General features: G+C 39.9%; 1 protein-coding gene across 1 annotated transcript in view; it reads right to left on the bottom strand.

Moving 5' to 3' along the window:
• The window catches only part of LOC122800414 (cadherin-23-like), a 406,400-nt gene that overhangs the window by 244,709 nt on the left and 140,863 nt on the right, over positions 1 to 20,828 (bottom strand). Inside the window, exon 4 of the mRNA XM_044069862.1 lies at positions 18,022 to 20,327. Coding sequence (XP_043925797.1) covers positions 18,022 to 20,327 — 2,306 coding nt within the window. The remainder of the gene's footprint in view (positions 1 to 18,021; positions 20,328 to 20,828) is intronic.

The raw sequence follows: 20,828 nt of genomic DNA, 5'->3' as shown, positions 1-20,828 counted from the left end.
AGATTAGTTGTCAAAGAAACCCTGTCTCAGTGGAAAGTGAGAAAGTGTTGACTCACTATAAGAGCTTGCAACTCAGATTCTCTTCTTGCAGAGGTCAGAGCAATCAGTAAAACTGTTTTCTATGTTAAGAACAAGTCACCCAGCTTAGCTAATTCAAATGGAGCAAGTAGTAGCTTCTCAAAATTAAGTTCCCAAGAAGGGGCCACTAGTTTTCTTGTAGGCCTCTTAAGTAAAACCCCTTTCAAAATCACTTTGACATAAGAGGAGGATCCATGGACAGATGTGCTAAAACAGCCAATAAATGAACCTTGAAAGTAGAGTAAGAAAGGACATAGTAGGATAGTAACTTACAAAAACTGTAAATTCAGAGAAACACTAGCCCTGAATAGGTGCTAGTTATATTAATGGCACCAACTAGAAAACCTTTTCCATTTGCTAATATAATTTTTTAGTAGCAGGCTTTCTGGTCTCATTTAGTACCTACTACACAGCCACAGGGAAGAAAGACCTACCATCCAGGCAGTTAGTTGAACTTGACTGGGGTTAAGGTATACCAAACACCCCTGATCTTGTGTGAGTAGATCAATTCTGTGAGGAAGTTTGTGGTAAAATTGCCCCTAGCCATTTCTAAAAGTAGGGCGTCCCACTGTTGCCTGGGCCAGAAGAGAGTCACCACAGTGATCTTGGTTGATTCTTTCAGAATCTTCAGACGTACCCCGGATATCAGTGGAAAAGCATGAACATTCCAGGCAATGAAAAGGAAAAGGCATTTGTCTTCCAGGCCTTTGTACATGGAGTCTTGCAGCAAAATCTTGCTAACTTACGGCTCAGAGAGGAGGCAAATATGTCTTACTTGAACTCCCTACAGACGGATCAAATGTTGGAAGAACTCAGTCTAGTTTCTGTTCATGAAGGTCTGTTCTCGTCTTGCTCAGCTTGTGTGCCACATAATTTTGCTCAGGCAGGATACAGGATGCTTGTAGAATGAGATTGTGGTGTTTAGCCATGTTACCTTGGGATATTGCTCATCTGCAAAGGGGGTATGACCTGGTTCTCCCTTGCTTGTTGATGTACCACATCTCTGTGGTATTGTCTAACAACTTGAAAAGGTCCAGAGGACCACAGATGATCCAGATATTTGAGTGCCTTGATCAGGTCAAGCATATTTTTTATATTTATGTGCTTGTGTCTGTCCTTTGTGTCCCACACAACTTGTAGTTTTCATCCTCCTGAAACTACTCAAGTAAAGCCTGACGTGTCTTTGGTGACTAATGGTTTTGGAACAGGAAGGGAGTCGGGGAGACCTGAATTTAGGGAAATTTGCGGTCTCTACCAAGTGTTTGAAAAGAAAAAGGGTACTGCTGCTGGACCACAGAGGTTTTGGATACCACTGTATCCGTCTCATTTTTGAAGTCTTGGTTTCATGAGAATCGTAGATGCCATGATGTGCAAAATCCTGAGGTATTCCAACAGTGGCTGAAGTTTGAGTGAAAAACTTTAGGGAAAAAAATCTAGATATAGATCCGTTTTTCCTGTGAAAGACAAGCTCTTTGAACTGATGTGTGTAGCTGACACCCCAAGAACACAATCCTGTATGAAGGGTCATAAAAGATTTTTGATCTCCCGGAATCCCAGCTTGTGTAAGAGCTCTCACCCAAATGAGAGATTCCTGACACTATGAAAAAGACTATGGAAAGATAAGCATGTTGTCTAAATATGGAAAAATGTGGATAGCCTGTAGCCTACAATGAGCTAGATACTTCGGACTATCCACTGCACCAATAGTGTTCACAAAGTGAAAGGCAGAGAACTGATAATGTGATCCAGACTCTCAAAACCTTAAGAAACGCCTGAAGTCTGGATGAATAGGGATGTGATAAGCATCTTTTAAATCTAGTGTTACCGTGAAACTTACATGAGGAAGAAGTAACATTATGAACTTGGTCAATGTGATCCAGATTCTCAAAACCTTAAGAAACGCCTGAAGTCTGGATGAATAGGGATGTGATAAGCATCTTTTAAATCTAGTGTTACCGTGAAACTTACATGAGGAAGAAGTAACAACATTATGAACTTGGTCACTATCACAAACAGGTTTAGGAATGAAAGATACAGAAGTGATCCCTAAGCATTTTTTGGCCCTTAAAACATCCTTGAATAAAATCTTTCCCAACCTGAAGGATGAACTGGCTCAATCACTCCTCAAGACAGTATGTGTTAAAGGACAGGGAGTCAAGTCTGGTGGTTGAAGAATTGCTCCTTGGACAAAAGGAATTTTCTCCCACTGCTATCTGTAACCTTTATGAATGACCTTCAGAAACCATTTGTCTGAAACTATCTGTTGCCAAAGAGAAAAGGAGATATTCAGACATTTTGTAAGGGAAAAAATATGGGGGGGAGGCAGGGATGACAAGGTCCCTTAAATAGTAGTCCTGGTTTGCTGCACTGTCCTTTGTATTGGTGGGTTCCTGCATTCTTTTTAGAACCCCCTTGCCATTTCTTCTTAAATGTCTGTTTACCCGTACTTTGGCAAGACTGTTTATTTTGTATTTTTTTGCTGAAATTGGATGAAGAGTTAGAGTATCCCTTAGAAATTTGAAAAAGGAGGGCTGAAGAGATTTCCTGTATCAACTTACCCTTTCATCACAATTTTTAATAACCTCTGCAGGAAAGGAACAAAAACTAAATATCTGTGCAAAGGAGAATTTAAAAGATCAGTTTCCACATCATCTGGGAGATTCTGAGAAATCAGCTAGGCAAATCTCCTCAAAACAGTACCAGTGGCCATAGCCCTGGAAGAAGAGTCAACTGACCCATACCTAGTCACAACTCGTTGTTTACAGTGCAACACAATGGAAGAAACAAAATTGTTTAAAGCAGATTTTTTTCACAAGATGATATTGCAGACAAAACATTCCTCGTATTTTCACCATTAGTCAGAACAAACTTCAACATACGAGCATGACAATTCAAAATTGTGAAAAATCAAAGCTGCAGGAGCACATACTTTATCCCATACTTATCAATCTTCCCATACTTATCAGAAATAGTAGGACTGGAAATAGCCAAATGTCTAGAATCAGTATGATTAACTAAAGCTATAGCTGCTGGCTCAGCTTTGGGAAGGTATACAAAAGCTTAAAAGACAGAGGAGCTTTGCATTCTATCTTTTTTTGTATTTTTCGAGGAAGCATACTGACTATCTAGAAAATTACAGGCAGTGACCCACACATCCTTTAAAGCTGACAGAAATGGAGGAATTTGTGAAAGTTCTGGAAATTCATTCTACAGTACAGTATTTTCTAAGGAACTGAGAAACCTCAGCAATCTCACAGTGAAAACACTGGCACTTTCTGAAAATAGTCTCAGTGAAAGAAAAGTCCCTACGGGGAGGATTAGAATCTGAGCTCTCCTCGGAGTCTGAACCAGAAAACTGAGGAGAAATCTCTGTGCAGATTCAGAATCTTGATTCTGTTCAGGATAACAGTTATCCTTCTTTTTTTAAGGATCAGTATCCTGAATTAAACCCTGAGGTAGGCCCAATATATGACACCTTTCTAATGAAATCTGAGGGGTAGATACATGTTTAGCTTTCCATTTCTTTTTGAATTGAAAATGGGGCCAATGGTATTAATAGCAGCAGCAACTTCCCCCAGGGTTGGACACAATATTCTGATAATGTGGCTGGAAGAAGGGTTGATTTTGGGATCAGTAGTTTGTTCCATGATGATGTAAAAATTATGCCTCTTTCCCAGAGAGACAAACAAGCAGCAAAACCCAGTAAAAATCTGAAGTCTTTAAAAGTCACATTTTCAGAAACAGTGTGTGTAAAAAGCATTTTTAAACACTTTGCAACCCCCAAACATGAAATACACACAATGTATCCAGAGAAAAATGTTTTTCAACTACTTTAGACAACTTGTAACCACAAAAAAATAAAATACAAACCAAAACCTGTACAATAAAAATAGTAAAAAGAAGCAAATAAAACCATGAAATGAACGGTGTACTACTTTTTCTCTTTGTTTGTCTGAGTATAGCTCTAAGGATCATTCATTCATTAACTGACTGTTGATTAGATTTGTGATCTGATTGGTAAACTTGGGATTTACAAGCTTTTTACTCGGATGAAGTCTATGTGAGATGAAGCTAAGAATTGAAAAAAAATTAATTCATAAACAAATTTGGGAACGCACACACACACACGTCTTGTCTGTGATGTGCAGCATTGTTTCAAAAACTCTCTTAGTACTATGTCAGCATTATACCCTACTATATACATCATTTTTTAAACAAGAAACATCTTTATTAAACCATAACTTACGACATAGGCAATCATACATTTATATAAATGAAAACAATCCACACCAAGACAATCCTAGTTGCAAGCATCTTACATCACAGATTATACTGACACACTGCCAATTGCAAACATTATACTTCACTTGTAATCTACCCAATCATTTTCAGTCAAACATTACATAGCTCATTTAAGTCCTGCCTTCTTTTAAACCTCATTCCTCCCCTGTATATATTGTTCCTACAATTCTTATTTTTTCCTGAAAAGTTTGCCCCTACCTACCGTTTTTCTAAAGATCTCAACTCCAGTTGTTTTATCTCTGTTACTATATTCACTACTTCTAGTATAGCTGGTTTAGATTTTGACTCTTAGCTTATCAGGAGGTCATTTCTTTGATATGCCTATAGCCTTTAAAACAAAAAAATCATGATCTGCTTTTCTTTAAGCTAAATAAACTGCATTTTGGTGTTATTTGAACCAACTTATGATATTAACTCCAAAACGGAACATTCCAGGTCAGCTTAGAAAACAGCCTTGCTAGCCACTGTACCATTAAAACAGGAGCTCTCAAGGCTCACTCTTTAGTAATGATTCGTCTCTGACCTGTCCCAGCTGAAACTAGTATCCTATGTCAATGATATCTTAATGTTTGAGTTATGTAAATATATCATCATTGCAATAGCGTAATGGTAGAGCGTATGCACAAAGAGAAGGCATTCACGGTTCGAGTCCCACCACTCCCCTTCTGGTTGGGAGGGTGGGCTAATGGATAAGGTGTTTGTCTTACAAACATAAGGTACAGGGTTTGAATCTCATAGGGGATAATTGGCTAGACTTAAAATGGCTCGCAAGGGCAGTTAGTCTAGTACTAACCTATGAACCTATGACATAACTACAAACCAGCTTTACAAAATGACGTCACTAGACTAATAGAAATATACTTGTAATCAGCTTTCAAAAACCAAACATTATGATCTTTGGAACCCCATAAAGACTTCCAAAATGTCCAACTGTTACTGCTACAGACACAGCTGGATACAAACTCCTAATTATGATAGAGCAAAAATACCTGTGGATAACTTTGTACTCCATGCTTTCATTGACAATATCACTACCAAGACCTTATACCAGCTAAAGCTATGTTATATATTTCCCACTTACCTCGCACCTTCATCTCACTCTGTTTTAGCCAAAAACATACTTATTCTAAAAATTGAATTGTTTTGGTGATGATAGCTAGTCTACATTCAGTATGGGCATGGCTAGTGTTCTGCCTGTATGGCATTTGCCTATACAACACTGATAGTCAGCTGTGCTACTGTACATATAAATAAAAGAACTGCATATATAACTGTGACTAGGTCTGGTATAAGTTGTGGCTGAAAAATGTTCTACGTACCAGTCCACTCACCCAGTTAAATTTGGCTAACTATATAAATAAACTGAAATTAAATTTGTCATGATATTAATTATTCATTTGTTGAGGAAGAAAACATTTTAAATATTTTCACACAAACTGCAATTCATAAATGAAGCTGACATAGGTTCATAGGTTGGTACTAGTCTACTGGCCCCTAGGGCCTATACAAGCCTAGCTATAACAATTACCTGGCTATTTCTTCCCAGAATATTTACTTTACATCAGAAACTATTTAGAAAATATATGAAACTAAGTATCCACAGCCAGTAGAATGGGCTTTAAAAGACAGATCTCTGAAACCTGCAAGTGAAATAAAGCCAAGAGAAAAACAACACTTCTGTCAGAAGTAACATTGTTGGTATGTGGACAGTGGGAGATGTGCAAGTACATGTAATTGATAACCAACTTCCTTATATACATTATCCAAGTATATCATGTGGCAACTAAGAGCTATGGCAATGTCATGTTTAAGAGATGCTCCATTTAGTTACATCTGTGATTCTCAAACTATTTGCCTACAAACTATGTGACCCTGAGCAGCAATTTAACCAGTGTTTAGACCTGAAAACAGGAACACATAGTAGGCAAATGATCATGGAGACAATAAGATGCTAGCTTATTCACCTTTATGTAGACACACTTAAATGTTTTTTGACATCCATTTCAAGCACTTAATATTTTATTTTACTTTATGTTAACTAGAAATGTTAATCTTGGAAGATGCATTTTCAGTGGAATCTGGACAGAATTTCCAATATTACAAAACAATTTATGCAACACAGTCTTTATAAGACAGCATGACATGAGTAAGATATAGTTTTATGCCATGTGTATGATAGGAGGAGAACAGTTAGTCAGTGGCACAAGTAGCATACCTGCTTTTGGGGCAGAAGGCTGCAAGTTCTATTCCCACACTAGGTAGATGGATTGCTGACATGGCAGTGCAGCATAAGTGAGGGTACTTCACTTGTGTGTGTGTGTGTGTGTGCCTTCAGACGAGACATTAAACCGAGGTCCCATTTGCCTGAGTTGGTGGTATTTAAGGTTGATGTAAAAGGTATCTCTGCACCTACCAAAATGTGTAGTGGAAGTCATTCAGTGCCGTGGCCAAATTTCCCCCTAAAAAGAGGCTAGTAGCCTAGTGGGACTAACCCAGTAACAAATGATAGATATACAGATAGACAGGTAGATAAACAAGTGAAATAGACTGTAACCATGAACAGACACGATGAAAAGATACATTAGGTGAGCAGCACTACACTGGCTAATGGAACACATCTAGTGGTCAAATAATAATGATTGGCTTCATTAAAACCATTCACCTGGTTAAATCCTCCTCCATATAGTCACATAGAAATTGTATACCTCTCCCACTACCTGAAATGTACAATATCCATAAGCATTCAAAAGTACACAGAACTGACTATAGCTTCTCTCTCAAGTTGATTGAACCTACGTTAATCCATTGACAATAATAATAATTCTAGTTGAAAAAAAATAGTTGTGTGTGCAAATGATAAATGAGGTTGAGTGGTGCATAGAAGATAAATGCATATTTTTCATAAAGAACAGAGTCCCCTACACACCCTAAGTAATTGTAATCAATTTTGAAGGTACACAGTCAGTAAACTAAGTCAATAATCCTGAGTTTCAGTGATTTTTTCAACAGTTGTGTGTGTCACATGGCAGTAGTTCAGCCCTTCTAAGTAGTCCCAAATTATTTAAACATGAATATATTTTGCCTAATCTGTGAAACTGGCAAGACAGTTATTTCATAGGTGTGTACTAGAATAATGGCCCTGGAACCTTTACAAGCCTAGCCCACAGAAGTGCCCTGGCATCATGCCGCCCAACGTTAGTTCCCAGCCCATAGAAGTGCCCTGGCATCATGCTGCCTGACGTTAGTTCCCAGTGCCTTTATCAAGTAGAGCCATTGGAGTGATCTATGGGGTGAACTTTCTATTTCCCATTCCCTCATCAAGATTTCTCTTTAAGAGGGCCACTGAGGTGCTCAGCTTGACATGTATGGGAAAGTCTGTTTCAGAGCATGAACAGTCTCTGGGTTATGAACCTGTCCCTCTAGCATGTTATCTTGATTGTGGTAATAAGGTTTAAGTCTCTGGAGCATGTGGTGCAGAGGGATTGGGATTTCTTTAGATGTAGCATTTCTAACAGAGCTGGGTCAGACATGGCTTTGTAAGTCAAGCAGAGATCGCCTCTTAGTAAATGATATGAGACAGAGAAGAGCTGGAGTTTGAGTCTGTCCATGTAGGACATGTGTTTAAGGCCTAGGATCCTCCTCGTGAGGTACTTTTGTGGCCTTTCCAGCTGTTGCATGTGTCAATTAAGTTCATGCCAAATGGGGCATTATACTCTATGATTGGCCTAATGAGGGAAGAGTAGAGAGAGAAGATGACCTCTTTCTTCTCGGATGCAAAACCCTTGCTAATGAGATGTGCCACATAGAACTTTCTGACCACAGTGGCAATGCGGTGGTCGAAGGAGAGGTTGCTGTCAACCTGTGTCCCCAGATCTTATAATGCCTTCAGTGTTCAGTGGGGTTCCATCGGTGTGGTACTTAGTTTTTCCCAAAGGGGATGACGACGCAATTTTTGGCATTAAGCCTAAGGCCATGGTTTCGACACCAGTCATTGATCTCAGCGAGGCCTTTCTGTAGGATGTCTACAAAACTTTGGGAATGAATAATGGCTCCCAGCTTGCAGTCATCTGTGAACTTGGTCAGCCAGAGTCCCTCTGTGTTGGCCTGGACTTCTGCGAAGTAGATGCCAAACAGGAGAGGACCCATGACCGATTCCTGTGGGACACCACTCGTGACTGGTCGGCAGTCTGACTTGGAGTCTGCTACTTTCGTACTGTGGGTTCTACCTAAGGGTTCTACCTATGAGCCAATTTGTAACCCACTTAGTGATACAGGGGTTGATGCCTAGTTTGGTGAGTTTATCAATAATTCCTGAGTGGGGAATGGTATTAAAGGCCTTGGCCAGATCAAGGAAGGCTGTATAAACTTGCCTTGCCCTCATCCACACCTTTGGTGACTGACTCAAAGAAGTCAAACAGGTTAAGCAGGCATGATCTACCTTTCAGAAAACCACATTGTGTGGGATCTAGAGTTTAGAGGTTCCCTATATCCTTGTTAATTAGGTCCATGATGATGCATTCCATAGCCTTACATATCAGATGTGTCAGGCTAATGGGGTGATAATTCCCAGGGTCTGTAGATGCTCCCCCCTTTATGGAGAGGGATGACTGTCGCAGTATGGCATTTGGTAGGGACAAAGCCTAAGGTGAGGCTGTGATTGAACAGGGCACAAAGAGGTGGTGCCAATTCACTTTGTAGTTCATGCAAAACACATATTGCCAGGTCCCATGGAAGCTGTATTCTTGGCCTTGGACAATGCAGCTTTAACCTGTGCTGCAGTAATGCTGGGTGCCTGGCATTCCGCCGGTATTGTGATTGTCCTTTATTGCACTCCTTGACATAGGCAGGGATCATTAGAATCTCTTGAACCAAGAGGTCACCCAACTGATGTCAGAGACTTATTGGGTAATACTGAAACTTCTTTATGTCAAGCCTAACACTCTACACCATCATGCTGCTACTAGACATGATCCAGAACAGTATGAAAAGTCTTGCTGGCAATTTGGACTGGGTGCACCATAAAAGACAACAAGTATTATTTAACTTCCTGAACCAAAAAGACTGTCCTGAACTGAATCCATCAGGGCTACCAGAAAAATCTGCAGTTTTAATAAGAGAAAATTTTGATTTCAGTGAATTAACTAGAATACCTAAAAGTATAACAAGTATGCATGTGATCTCACAGTGAGCAAATGGGATGTGCTTGAAATGGCAATATTTGTATTAAAAAAAATCTCAATTGAGATACACCTGTGTTGAGTTGAGAAATTTAGACAACATGTTGGGTGTTGTTGTCAGCATGAAGGGACTAGATAATGCCGATTCCAAAGCTATGACTTGGGGCTTGAATACTTGACAACATTTGCAAGCATCTGTTGAATCCAGAGTAGCCACATAGGTATTCTGTTTCAACAAAAATAGAAGGGAAAGAAAGGTCCCCATACTGAACTTCTTTACCCTGACTTCTCCATTGAGGATGGACAAATCCAAACTTAGCCTCCAGTGAGCGTTCTTTTTTTGGCCAAAAAAAAAAAAAAAAAAAAAAAAGGAATCTGGACTTTCTTACCTTGTAGGGACAAGGTACTTATTTGATCATACCCTTTGTTAACATCTCATCTTGCTGGGACAAAGTACTCATTTGATCATGCTCTAAGTCAACATCTTTACATAAAATATGCCCTGCTTTGGAAGGAATAAACTTTGATGTCTTTGGAGCAAGTTGCCACAAATGCTTTGGCAAGAGCTTCTATTCATTAACCTAGCTCCACCACATATTTTAACCACAAACTGAACAATATGATTTCAAATTTTTTCCAGAAAGATCACAATTCTGACTCCCATAGAGACTGAAATGGGTATAGGGGGATTTGATAGGTGGGAAAGGGTTGAGAGTTTCGCTATGCTGCCAGGGACATGGTTATTCATGGAGTCATTTACAGGTGTTATCTTTTTTTGTTGTTCAGCAAAGGATTCTTTTCAGAAGAACTTTTCAATTCACTAATATGTCCCCCAACCCGAATTCTGAAAAGCAGCAGCACCCTACCATGTAGGTGTCTACCCTGACTTTCAAAAGAGGAATGTTTATCAACAGGTTTATTTTTTTATAAAAATGAAAATTCCTTATTGTTATGAACATGCATAGGCAACTGCACACAAACATGTAGACAATTTATTTTTTTGTTTTATCTTTGCTTTCTAGATGAAGCAGAAAGATTGCCTTGGGTTCAAAAATAACAAGTGAAAACTAGAAAGGTTACAGTCTTACCAACAGTGGTTCAGATAAGGCTTTTTCTTAAGTCAGTTCTATCTCTTACAACTATGCAACACACTTTAAAAGAAAATGCACAAAATTGAGAAACAGATGTATACAAATGCTAATATAACTTTGAAGGAGTATTTAAAATTTGCTAGCATTTTTGTCTTCCAAGATGCTAGGAAATGAACCACAATTAAAGTAATTTGTTCAGAACCCCTTTGTCTAAAACAGTTATGACCAAAAGCACTGTCAATACCCACACACTTGCTAGATAGGTGGAAGAAAGCAACTTCTTGGCATAGGCATTGTAAATCTTAGGATAATTATCAGTGATGTGTGAAAAATCTAAAGGCAGTTTCTTTCTGCTGATGTCTGCCACCAAGTCATCCTGGTCAAGATCAGCAGATGGGGCTGTAAATCACTGTTCAATAAACTTAAAGACAGTAAATTCTAAGATTTTAAATCTGAAGACATGAATCCAGATAAGAAAAAAAAAGTTTGTCTTAAAGCATCTACAGTTTCATATAATGGACAGGTGCTTAAAATGATGTATGGTCAGAAGCTACTGCCTCAGTCACTTTGCAAAGGCTTGCAGTCAAATCTCATGAGCTGATGTCAGTTAGCTGAGCATACAAGCTTTGGTATTCATTTGCTTTGTTCAAAACACATACGAGAGCAAAGGTATTCATATGCAGAAAAACTAGCTAATATGAAAAACATGTTTGCAAGCTTCCCTCTTAAGTGGCACACTGGCAAAATGTTAAGTCTACCCAAACCCTGAAAACAATGCTGCCGATGAGGAATTGTTCACGGAAATCCTGTGTGGTTGTGGTAATGGCTGCTTAAAGACAGTTATAACTACCAGAATAAGCACAGGACAAACTCCACAATAGGCAATCCTGTTGGAATCCCAACATTAATAGAATCATAGGAGATTACTAGGCTATTGGCCCTGAGGCCCTTATAAGCCTAGCCAAGAATTTAGCCCATGTTTAGACAAATCAGCACCCAATGCCCTTGTCCAGCAGGGACATTAATGGAACCCCAGGGGTATATTTTCTGTTTCCCATCCAGTTATCCAGGTTGTGCTTAAAAGGGGGATAAAGAGGTACTCTGCTTGATGTGGAGAGGGAGGATATTCCATAGATGAGGGAGTCTCTGGGACACAAATCTGTCCTGCCAACAAGTCCTGTTGATGTCACAGACCAGGTTGAGGCCATACATGTGGGTTACTCAAGTGGAGCTTGACTTGTGGATATGCAGCAGTCCCATCAAGGTGGGGTCCATGATTACCTTTTATGCCAGACAGAGATCACCTGTGAGGAGTCTGTATGAAACTGAGTAGAGGGATAGGGTTTTAGCCTATCTGTGTACGGTAGATGTTTGAGGCCCTGGATTCTTCTGGTGAGGAACCTCTGTGGTCTCTCCAACTGCTGCATGTGCTTTGCGAGGTACATGGCAAAAGGTGCACTGTACTCAATAATGGGTCTTATAAAGGAAGCATACAGGGAAGTTATGACCTCCTTGTTCCTGGATGAGATACCCTTACTTATGAGGTGGGCCATGTAGAAGGATTTCCATACCACGGATGCAACATGGTGGTCAAAAGTCAGGTTGCTATCAACCTGGGTGGCCAAATCCCTCACGACTGACTTGAGTGCTTAGGATGTTGTTATTAATGTGATAATATATGGGGATGTCACTCTCCCCAAAGGGGATGATGATGCATTTTTTGGTATTCAGCTTGAGGCCATGTTTCTGGTATCAATCATTTGTTTGAGTGAGACCCTCTTGGAGGATGTCCACATCACTAGGGGAAATGATGACAGCACCCAGCTTGCAGTCATCTGCAAACTTGGTCAGCCATATCCCACTGGTTTTGGCCTGCACCTCAGAAAAGTATGTCCCAAATAAGAGGTCCCAAGACTGAACCCTGGGGTATACCACTTGTTACGGGTCTAAGGCTTGAGGTGGCTTCCCCTCTTTTGACTATGTGGGTTCTATCAGTGAGCCAGTTTGCTACCCATCTGGTAACATATGAATTGATGCCTACTTGAGAGTTTATCTATTATGCCCGAGTGGGGAATAGTGTCAAAGGCTTTGGCCAGGTCAAGGTAGGTGGTGTGAACAGTTTTCCCCTCGTCCATGGCTTTGGTGACTATCTCAAAAAAGTCGACCAAATTTAGCAGACATGACTTCCCCTCGATGAAGCCAAACTGTGTGGGATCAAGTGATTGGAGGTTGCCAATGTCCTTGTTAATGAGGTCCATGATAATCCGTTCCATGGCCTTGCAGATCAGGATAGTTAGGCTGATGGGTCTATAATTTCCTGGATTGGTGGATGCTCCACCTTTGTGTAAAGGGATGACAGTGGCTGTCCTCTACCTAGCTAGGATGAAGCCAGTACTCATGCTTTGGTTGAATAGGGTGCCTAATAGTGCTGCAAGTTCCTGCCTGAGTTCACATAGGATGCAGCCTAGGATGTTATCGGGTCCCATGGAGGCTGTATTTTTTTGTCTTTGAGAGAGCAGTGATGACCCGTTCCCTAGATATAAGGGGAAGGGGGCAGGTACTGGGGATGTCCTGATTTATTGATGTGTGGGGGTAAAGTTTTTGCTGAATCTCTTTAGCCAGAAAGTTTGCTATAGCTACGGCATTTGTATATGTGGTGTCCTTGACCACCAATTCTGAACAGATCTGGGTGCTTCCTCTGAGGTTGCGGACATATGTGAAGAAGGCCTTATGGTTCTCTCTAGTAGATATGGGCAAATTTGGATTCAAGTTTGCTTTGGAGGATTTCACTAGTGCTCTTATTTGCTTGTTCAGTCTAAGGAGACATCACTTCCAATTGGGCATCTGCTCCTTCTTGGTCAGCATTTTTTTTCCTTTTGTTATATAGAGTTTATTTATTGCACATATCTCCACAAAAAGGTTTACTCTTCCTTGCAGAGGATGATTTAGTCCGGTTGGATGTTCCTGATTCCATGCATCTATATAAATGCTTGTATAGTCCTTTGTAGTTTTGGATATTGGTGCCAGTTCCTACAGGGGGGGGGGGGGGGAAGACTGTGAAGCTGTTTATACCATCTTTCAGGAGGCTGTAATCAGCTTTGGAGAAGTTTTTATGTCTGATCCTAGATAGAGGGGGGGGGGTTGGGATATATGGTGACTATGAAAGTGACCACTTTGTGGTCGGATCTTACTAGGGAGGATGATACTATAGGGATGCTGCAGTGGTTACTCATGTTGGTTAATACCAAGTCCAAGATATTATCACCCCTTGTGGGGGTATTGACTAGCTGTTCCAAGGCATTTGCATTAACAAAATCAAGGAATCTCTGGGCATTTGTGTTCTGGCACAAGTAGTTCTTCCAATCTATGTTTAGGAAGTTAAAATCACCCAGGATCAGGGTAAAGGGTTGAATCTTGATAGATTCAAACAGCAAAGAGGCAGATTGGGCATCTTGAGTCAGATTTGGGGACCAGTAGCTAGCTATGATTTGAATAGGGGTCTTGTCAATAGTTAACTGCACCTGGATGTGCGTCATACTGTTTGACCAACTTGGAGGTGTATATGTCTTTAATATATATTGAAACTGCACCTCCTTTGGCTTTACTGCCCACAGTTTGGGGTCTGAATGTATGATAGGATGAGTAACCAGGTAAGGCTGGGGTGCTGTCCGCAGCTTTGAACCAGGTTTCTGTGACTGCACAGATGTCTGCATTTTCCAGAGTTAGGAATGTTTGCAATGAGTGCAGTTTCATGTGCAGAGTCCCTAGAGTTTAGCAGCATGACCTTTAATTTGTATTTTTTGAAATTTTTATGTTGGTAGTTTTAACCTCATCATATTTCCTAAAAAAGGCACTATAGGGGAGGCAAGAACCTTTGCCAGAAGCCTGAAGCCCAGGTAAGACAGATGTATAGCAAAAGGAAGAACCTTCTGACAAAAATTAGGAAGGGCAATAACAAGATATAAACTCTCTCAGGGAGCTAATCAAGTCAAACAAAGCCAAATTTGAGGTAAAACATAGATTCACAGGCCAAGGACAATCATAAGGCATTCTTCAGCTATGTCCTCAAAGTCAAAGCCAATAAACAACAGTGTGCTGAACTAATTGTAAATGAAAGCAACTATAATGAGACAGAAGATGCAGCAAATCTACTAGCCAACAAATTTAGCTCCAGTTTTACCTCCTGCCAAGGGACAGGCATCAGGAAATACCCTCAACCACAACTCCCCCAAACTATCATTAGGGAACAGGTCCACAATGCACTGTCCAAGAACACTATTGATGAGCTGAGCCCTGACAATGTCACAGGATGAATTCTTAATAGCATGAAACATGACCTATCAGAGCTACTAGAATCACTATTTAACCACAACCTTCATGTCAAGCTAATGGAAGACTGCAACTGTCATCCCTCTGCACAAGGGTGGGCCCATAAGTTTAACTAGTCTTGTGGGCAAATCCATAGAAAGAGTCATTGTGGAAATAATTGATGACACTGAAAATCTCCTTCAGACACTAGATCTTCTTGATAAAACCTTTAAGATTTGCTGCCTCCAGAAAGTACCACATTGATAGTACACCCCTAAAAGTAGATCCAGTGGTCAGGAATGTGGGAACACATGCAGAAAGTAACCAGGCCTTTGACCATCATGTGTCTATGATAGTAAGCAAAGCATTCTATAGTGTGCAACTTAAACAAGAGTATAGCACCTAGATCCAAGGATGTCATTATTCAGTTGGACTTGCCCCTTGTCAGATCATTGAGTGCAAAGGGCCCTTTGGTATGTACCTGTCCAGGTGTATGCAACAACTGCAGCATCCGCCAAGTTTCTTCACAAAATAAACACCATGTCCTAGACTGACTCAAAACCCTATCCATGACTATCTCTTACAGAGATTATCTATGCCTGGTGCACTAATCCTGCTCTGATGGACATGCTTCAGATCCGTAAAAGAAATGCATCAGAATTATCCAATTTAGAGATCTAAACCTCATCTGCAATATAAATCATGTTGGTGGGACAGGTATATGTATCTAGAGATTACCATTTCTCTCTTACAGGCAACCCATCCATGTGAAGTAGAGCTCTTCCCTAAACCATTTCAAGTGTAACTTGGGCCATTGGATGGGGAATCAGAAATTTACCCCTAGTCTGGCACCTTTGTCTCTAGCAGATAGTGGCAGCCCATAAATGATTGACCATACATGCCACTTAAAATAACGCTATGATATGAAAACTTGTTAGGACACATTTAGGAGGCATGGCTACGCTAAGAATGCTGTCCCCCCCACCACCACCGTGGGATCATTAGCCTAGTAATTACCTATGAGCAGCATGCACTTATAATTGCTGCAGTGTGTCCAGTCCAAAGTGAAAAAAAAAGAATGCAATTATATAATGTGATTAGTAATTGATAAAATTGTAATATTACATCTAAAAATTAGAAACTGCCGTGACTGACATCAAGAAAATTTAATCTGGCTAATTTATAAAATATTAAGAGTGCTTGCAATAAAATTACCTGCAAATCTTCTTTAAACCACGCACACAGTGCATCCTGCAATTCATCTGTCTTAAGTTTTTTTTTCAGATCTGATCCACAAATACTTATTTAATGTAATTTTAAAATGGTTACAATAACCTTGTATTGTTCATGTGTTAATGCATATCCAAACAGTATTGTGACCTGAGGAGAACTGTCCATTTAATAAACCTGCTGATGATTGTTAACTACTTTAAACCATTAACAACCATTTAAACCATTAACAACAAAAAAACTCTCACTTTAACATCACAGTAAAAGACAACACCACTATATATCCAACTGAACACACCAAATTGCTAGGAGTGGAAATAGATAATAAACAAATTTGACATTCACATATCCATGACCATAAAAAAAGTCCACAAAAAAACTAGGAGCGCTATACAGAAATAAGCAACTTCTCACCAAAGCAGCAAAGATTTCAATAGCAAATTCACACCTTATCTCCTCCCTAGTTTATGCCTCTCCAATATATACCAACCTAAGGCAATGCGATCTAAACAAGCTAGAGACCTGCTACAACAAAATCGCCAAATTCGCCACAGGGCATCCTACCGTAGTCACCACTGTCTCTCACTTTGCTGAACTGAGCTGGCTTGAACTCCCTCACCTCCTTCAGTGGTATCAACTCTCACTCGCCCACAAACTAGTAACCATCCACTAAATGTCCCATCCTTCCAGAATCTACTCCAACCCTATCGCACCATCAGACCACTAAGATCCAGCAACAAAAATCACTTGCAGATCACTAAAGCCAATAACTCTGCTGGTGAAGCACTATTCTCTTGCACCATAGCCAAATTATGGAACTCACTCCCACCCACAATTACCTCCATACCATCATGCACCCACTTCAAAACTTTACTAAAAGTGCACCTAAAACATGCTGGCTATGCTCTTGCAACTCCCACTCTAATATCACCCACCCCATCCAACCACTACCTTTCTTTCCACTCCACTAACTACCTTGATTATAGCAAGCTCAGATGCTCATAAGCCAGTACTTATTATACAGCAGGACCTTCTTCTTGTAACATTTGTTAATGTCTGTTATGTACTTCACAGATAAAGATTCTAGTTGTCTACTGATGTACTATGTTCTTCATCTGTAAATATGTTGTAAGTAATTGCTATGTAAATTGTTAATCGCTGTGTAATCCAATGCAACTACTGTCTGTTTATTTTAACTGTGGAGCTTTTCTCCCCGGGCCTCAGCTGAAAATGGACCTACGTCCAGTCGGACACTCCCGGTCAACAAATATAAATAAATAAATAAATAAATAAATAAAATTAGTGATATTTGTGGGGGGGTTTATTGCTGTCTCCAGACTGAACACATTTGTTTCAAATGGCATTTTCCAAAAAAAAAATAACCTTTCAGAAAATACCCATTTTAGCCAAATTGTATTAATCTAAACTTGCCACATTGTTATTTAGCTGCTTTTCCAGATAATAACCACATGGCCAGTTCCACTGCCTCTATTGACTTCCCCTTTGCCAGTATTACAGCATTGATGTACAAATCAACAGAGTTCCCTTGCCAATTTCCAAAATGTTAAAGTACTAAGTAAACCAACAGAAATATGGCCAGGGGCATAAATAAAACCATTGCCATATACGTCATCAGCACCAGTACATCATATATCTTATTCCTAAGTACGGTGTTAGGTTTGGCAGAATAAAAGTAGATTTTTTACAAGTAAACAACTTTCAAAATAGCCTTTACATCACTTTCTGGGTTGCCACGAGTTGACTATGATTTTATATTCTTAGTTTCATTAATAGGAGGATATCTGTTTTTAAAAATGAGAGAGGTCCATACACACCTGTGAAAACACATATCCCTTCCTTTTAGAATCGATTGTTGAACTGTCTTGATAGGAACAGGTCCGAGGAACGCACGTAACTTTTTCTGTATACTGGAATGCAGACGAGGGCATAAAATTAAAGTCAGGATAGAAATTCTCCTCCAGCTCAGGGTTTCTACAGTTTCTAATTCTGAGTGCCAGTAATATCATTATAACAGAAATAAAAAGAACCGAGACTGAAGCAATTGCTACCACTAAATAAATGGTAATGTCAGATCCCTCGCTGGACTCGCCAGACACACTGATCGAATCCGAATAGGCTTCGGCAATATTGTCAGAAAGGAACACAGTTACTGTTGCGGTACTAGATAAAGGGGGCTCTCCGTTATCCTTCACCAATATGACCACCATTTGTTTTAAAGCATCTTTGTCATGGATTTGACGAGTTGTTTTAATTTCACCATTGTTATGTCCTACACTGAAAAGACCTGGTGTAGTTGCTTCCAGAATTTTGTAAGTTAGCCAAGCATTTTGCCCAGAGTCAGCATCCACAGCTACTACTTTGGTCACCAGGTACCCTGGCCCTGATGTACGAGGTGCAATTTCTGTTCCAACAACTATATTACCTTGATCCACTGGAGGATATAATATTATAGGAGAATTATCGTTTATATCCAGTATGAATATTTTTACTGTCACGTTACTCCTGAGAGGTGGGTTACCTCCATCTTCCGCTTGAATGACACAATCAATAAACTTAATTTCTTCATAATCAAATGAGCGAAGTGCAAATACATCCCCACTGACTGCATTAATTGAAATGTAGGAAGACACTGGAGAATCCCCTAAAGTATTACTCTCAAGTATTGAATAAGCGACTCTTCCGTTATCTTTATCGTCCCGATCCTTTGCCTCAACAATGGATATGACAGACCCTGGGTGATTGTTTTCCTTTATATACATCAAATAAAGAGGCTGAGTAAACTGTGGTTTGTTATCATTTATGTCTGAAATCTGCACCAAAACTGTTATGTTGTTAGACAATGGAGGAGTCCCTTTATCTGTGGCTAGAATTCTTATGCTGTACTCCGACACTTTTTCTCTATCAAGGAAGTCATTAGTTACCAGCAAAAAATAATTTTCAAATGAAGAAATCAATTTAAAAGTATTCAGTTCCTCTAAGTAGCAATTCACTTCACCGTTCTCTCCAGAATCAAGATCAAGTGCATATATGACGGCGACTTTTGTTCCCAGTGCTGTATCCTCTGGAATCGGGCTGGACAATGAGGAAACTGTGATTTCTGGTGTGTTATCATTCTGGTCAACAACAACAACCAACACTTTGCACTGTGAAATTCTCCCCCCGCCGTCTTTAGCTTCAATTTGCATCTCATACTGGTTTGTTTCTTCAAAATCTAAAGGCTGATTAAGACGTACTTCTCCACTTACTGGATCCAGCTCGAAAGCATGAGTAACTATATCAGTAGCTTTGCTAAATGAATAAGTAATATCCCCATAAGGACCATCATCAGCATCCGTGGCAGTAAGTTGAACCACTACAGTGTCTTTTGGGTAGTTTTCTTTCACACTAACTTTATACAAGTCTTGCTGAAAAACAGGAGCGTTGTCATTAACGTCTACAACGGAGATACTTATGTTCAGAGTACCTGACTTTGGTGGTTTTCCTCCGTCAGTAGCTGTCAGTATGAGATCATAATGACGTTCTTTTTCGTAATCCAGCTCACGCTCCAGTACTAGCTCTCCGCGCATGCTTCCTGCATTGCCTGTTTTAATATCCAAACTGAAGTACTCGCTGGGGCTAAGGATGTAACCCTGAAGTGTGTTGATTCCAATATCTAGATCTTTTGCTGTGTCTAAGGAAAAACGAGTACCAGGTGAAACTGCTTCATTGATTTCCAGAGACATAGTATCGGTACTAAACCTTGGCGCGTTGTCATTGATATCCAGTACAGTAATCTCAGCTTCATACACGGATAGTGGATTTTCTACAAGAATTTTAAAGTTCATTAAACAAGGATCTGTGTTTCCACATATACGTTCTCGGTCAAGTCTTTCAGTAACATATAGCTCACCGTTTTCTGAATTTATGTTAAAAATCTGTTTCTTTGATGCTGTTATGATACGGATCTGGCTGTTCAAAACCTTTCCTAAATCCTTAAAAACGTTTCCAACAACATGGTTGGCTTCCACTTCTTCTTGGATGGAGTATCGTAACTGCCCTGAACTGAGAACCGTGAATAAAAACACCCAGGAAAAAAACAGTAATGCCTTCATGGCTGCGATTTCCCTGTGATAGCACAGAGCTCACCGGTGTGTCTCACTTTTATACAGCTGAACCAACCGGCCCCTTCACCAAAGATGATGGTGTAGGTAAGGTGAATACAGGTCCTGTTTTCTCGTTTGTTGTAATCCGGTGAATGCAAATTGGTTACACATTGAATGCAGTTGTTGTTATATGCTCTGTTTACGGACAAAGAGCGACACCCAGTGCTAGAAAATATGGCGACATCAATAGGGTATTGATTTTAACATGCTCCGTGAGTCCCCTGTAGGCAAGACCCTATGTGATTTAACGCTGTTGAACAGAAATATGTTGCGATATCTCAAAAAAAAAAAAAAAAAAACGCCACAACAAAATTATCTGATGTGCAGACTTAAACAGTTTGCTTAGAAAAGGTAAGCTTAAAGCGTTCATTCAAAGTATCCCCAGGTGCTTATGAGGGACGTGAGTGTTCTCCGATGTTCTTACAGCCTTGTCAGCCTTAGATATCAGCCTTAGCTGACACACGCTGATTACCGCTATT

Source organism: Protopterus annectens, chromosome 4.part0, assembly GCF_019279795.1.
Source record: "Protopterus annectens isolate FY-2018-M chromosome 4.part0, PAN1.0, whole genome shotgun sequence".
In the NCBI taxonomy this organism is placed as follows: domain Eukaryota; kingdom Metazoa; phylum Chordata; order Ceratodontiformes; family Protopteridae; genus Protopterus; species Protopterus annectens.
The sequence above is the reverse complement of the archived record's forward strand: the minus strand, read 5'-3'. Positions and strand labels throughout refer to the sequence as shown.